At 43.5% G+C, this 3,184-nt stretch overlaps 1 protein-coding gene across 1 annotated transcript in view; it reads right to left on the bottom strand.

Moving 5' to 3' along the window:
• LOC110230862 overlaps positions 1 to 3,176 on the bottom strand; it is a 4,236-nt gene extending 1,060 nt beyond the window's left edge. Inside the window, exons 1-9 of the mRNA XM_021035060.1 lie at positions 2,633 to 3,176; positions 1,522 to 2,541; positions 1,364 to 1,444; positions 1,249 to 1,296; positions 1,072 to 1,155; positions 695 to 997; positions 542 to 616; positions 189 to 469; positions 3 to 108 (exon numbers count right to left, since the gene is read on the bottom strand). Coding sequence (XP_020890719.1) covers positions 3 to 108; positions 189 to 469; positions 542 to 616; positions 695 to 997; positions 1,072 to 1,155; positions 1,249 to 1,296; positions 1,364 to 1,444; positions 1,522 to 2,541; positions 2,633 to 3,073 — 2,439 coding nt within the window. The 5' untranslated portion in view covers positions 3,074 to 3,176. The remainder of the gene's footprint in view (positions 1 to 2; positions 109 to 188; positions 470 to 541; positions 617 to 694; positions 998 to 1,071; positions 1,156 to 1,248; positions 1,297 to 1,363; positions 1,445 to 1,521; positions 2,542 to 2,632) is intronic.
• Between the last annotated feature and the right edge of the window lie 8 nt (positions 3,177 to 3,184).

The raw sequence follows: 3,184 nt of genomic DNA on the forward strand, positions 1-3,184 counted from the left end.
GCAGGTATCATTGGTTTACAACGTACCTCTTGGTGGACAGAATGGTGAGGAGTAAGCATATCCTTAAAAAATGATCTGGGGACAACATGTGCATCGAGGACGAACTCCCTGACCATTAATGGAAAATAGTAATTTAAAGGTTTGGGGAAAAAGAAGTAAGTAATGAATTCAATAAGAAACTGAATTACCTCTGGCGATAAGATTTCAGAGTGGACAAGAAATGTTTCCGAAGATCATCATTTACTAGGACAAACGGGTGCAAAACCTCATCAGTTGATTGGGAAACACTGTTGGTCCCTGTGGATTCTTGTCCCTGGACTGGAATAGGGTCACGGAAACGGTGGGGTTTATTCCTTGCCCTTTTGGGAGGGAGGATCGGCTTAGAAGAATCCCCGCCAAGAGAAGAGGATTTTCTCTTTTTCCCAGAGGGACTTTTTTCTGAAATTGCCACACCACCAGTAGCATTTCCCTATAAAAAAAGGTATTTTAGGGAAAGGGACAAACAGAACCACAATTAAAATGCTGAAAATTTATGAGATACCTCTTGATCGTCAACCAGTTGTTCATCAGCACCTCTTGAGGATTTAAAAAGCTCTGGCGGCCATGCTTTGTTTGCCTAGATGAATGGGCACGACAGGTTAGGGATAAGAAATTAGAATTTGCGTTTTAGTTATTACAGAAATAAGTATTATACCTCGTCCATAGCTTCATCTTGGTGATCCTCGTCTTCAGACCTTCCTTCACTATCACCACTACTCTCGTCACCCTCTTTGGGTTCGTGGTCCCCAGAAACAGACTTATCCTCTAAAACCTCAGTCTCAACATCGTCCCCGGAGACATCAACAGACTTTTCAATTACTTCTTCTCTTCTGTCCTCGCACTCAACAACATCAACGTGCTCAGACACACCAACAGACTTATTCTCTATAGCTTCCCTTCTCTCCTCACCAACAAATCCCACGTCCTCAGACACACCAAAAGAATTTCCACCAGCAACCTGTTATAGGTGATTAGAAGAGAGGATCATATCCATGGAAAGACACAGGTATCCACGTTGAAACAGAGACAAACCTGCTCTGTATCTTGATCGTCCTCTGATTCATCAGCCGAACTGATCTCCTCTACATCTTGATGAGGCGTTTGGAAGTCGTTGGGCTAAAAGTAAAGAGAATTAAAAGTAAAAAAGGATTAGAAAAATAAAAAACTCCACCACATAAGAAAACAAATAATGACTTTAGTTAAACTTACGTTGTGATCTTCAGGAAAATTCTCTTTAACAGACTTTCCAACCAGGACCTGTGTAAAATGGTTTAGGAACCATTCCCAGAAAGAGGTAGACAAAAAAAAAATGTAATATACAAACCTCATCTGCAACTTCTTCGTCCTCGGTTTCCTCTGCGTTGTCCTCACTAATGGTTGGCAATGGAGTTTGGAAGTCTTTTGGCTGAATAATATGTAAGAAACAGAGGTTATTCAACGTCAAAACAATAGAGAAGGACCAGAAGCAACAAGGAAACTTACGTTGTGATCAATAGAGAACTTCGAGGAAGAAGGACCAGAAGGAGATGGATGAATGGTAGAAGGACCAGAAGCAACAAGACCAGGAGAAGGTCCAAACGGACCAGACTTAGCAGGACCAGAGGGAGATGCATAAGACTGGTTGAGGTTTTGTAAAACATCAGACACTCCTCCGTACTCAGACCAGGCTTGCCGCTGAAACTCCTCCAAAAGTTGAGAATTACTTTTCCCCTTAGACGGCGATTGAGGAGAACTTGGGGCGGGAGGGTCTATCTGGACATGGGGGGAATCAGAGGTCTGCCCACTAGGGACCTTGTTGATATTTATATTTTCTGGGGGACCATGCGTTTGTCCCTCAGTAACAGCGTTCGTTAATGGGACATCTGTGTGTCCCCCGGACTCCTTGTTTACATTTGCATTATTAGGGGGACCATAGGTTTGTCCCTCAGATGGTTTGTTTTTACCTGGTGAAGCAGCTTTCGGAGGGGGGGTTGTTGGAAACTTCCCACCATGGCGCAGATTGCTAATAATCTCGTCTAAGAGTTCGTCTTTCAATAAAGACTTCTCTACTCCATACATCCGACAAACTTCACCCATCAATTCAACCTTCAATTCCTCTTTCATGTCACGGAACTTCGAATTAACTTCTTCCATGATCAGAGCATGGAGAACATCTTTACCTTCAGTCCCTGCTGGGGGACAAAAGTCTTCATCGACCTTCCCTTTACCTTTTGATGAACCAGATGGACCACCCTGGGGAAACTCAGGCATGTCAGAGTTTATATTTGGACGTCTCACAGGTACCTTCTTGGTCTTGCGAACATTGGGTTCTTTGGGGTTCTCATCAACGACTATCTTTGGCCAAGTACGACACCCACCAATCCAGTCAGCTTGGCAGAACTTGTATCCGCCACCAATAAGGCTTTCCATATAGTCAATCGCCGGGTCAGAGACTTCATCAGGCCAATCGTTGATCGATGGGTGTGGGGGATCATCAGTAGACAACAGCGGGGCAATCCTTAACTACATTGAATTCAATAATTAATTAGTAAACACTTGGGTACTAGGGTAAAAAAATAATAATGTTCACGAGAAGGACAAAAATAATAATTACCCCAGGAATTAGCTCTGTTTCCATTATGTTGGAATTGTGAAAAGTCTTCAACGGAGGCAAAGTAGTGATTGACCCATCAATGATAGTCTGCGTATCATCAGGTTGATTAAGGTATCTCTCAAAAACTGGGATGGCCTTTAACATCAGCAGTTGGAAGACAAGAGGGAACCCATGGGTTGAAGAGTGAGACTGGTTGAACTTCGCAATTAGGGCAGAGAGACTGTTAACCTTCTGACTGACCTTAACCATTCGCATTGTCAGAAGGAATGATTCTCGTCCCCATGGAAACGCTTCAAACGACTCCAAATGCTGAACCATTTCGACAACTTGAAGAGAAGCTCTCACAGGTTGGGAACTGCAAAGCAATACCCCTTCAACGATCACGATAAGAGCGAGACGAAGCCTTCTCCAGTCATCCATCTTCTCTTTCTTGGGCTTCATCTTGTCTTTCCTCAGCCAGTCAACAATGTCCTTGATGAGGACACCCGTGTGGTCCTCGCCTATGAGAATATTCCAGTACGGATGTTTTTTGGTACATTCTCTCTGCGACTT

This window comes from Arabidopsis lyrata (genome assembly GCF_000004255.2).
Source record: "Arabidopsis lyrata subsp. lyrata unplaced genomic scaffold ARALYscaffold_2, whole genome shotgun sequence".
NCBI classification, from domain to species: domain Eukaryota; kingdom Viridiplantae; phylum Streptophyta; class Magnoliopsida; order Brassicales; family Brassicaceae; genus Arabidopsis; species Arabidopsis lyrata.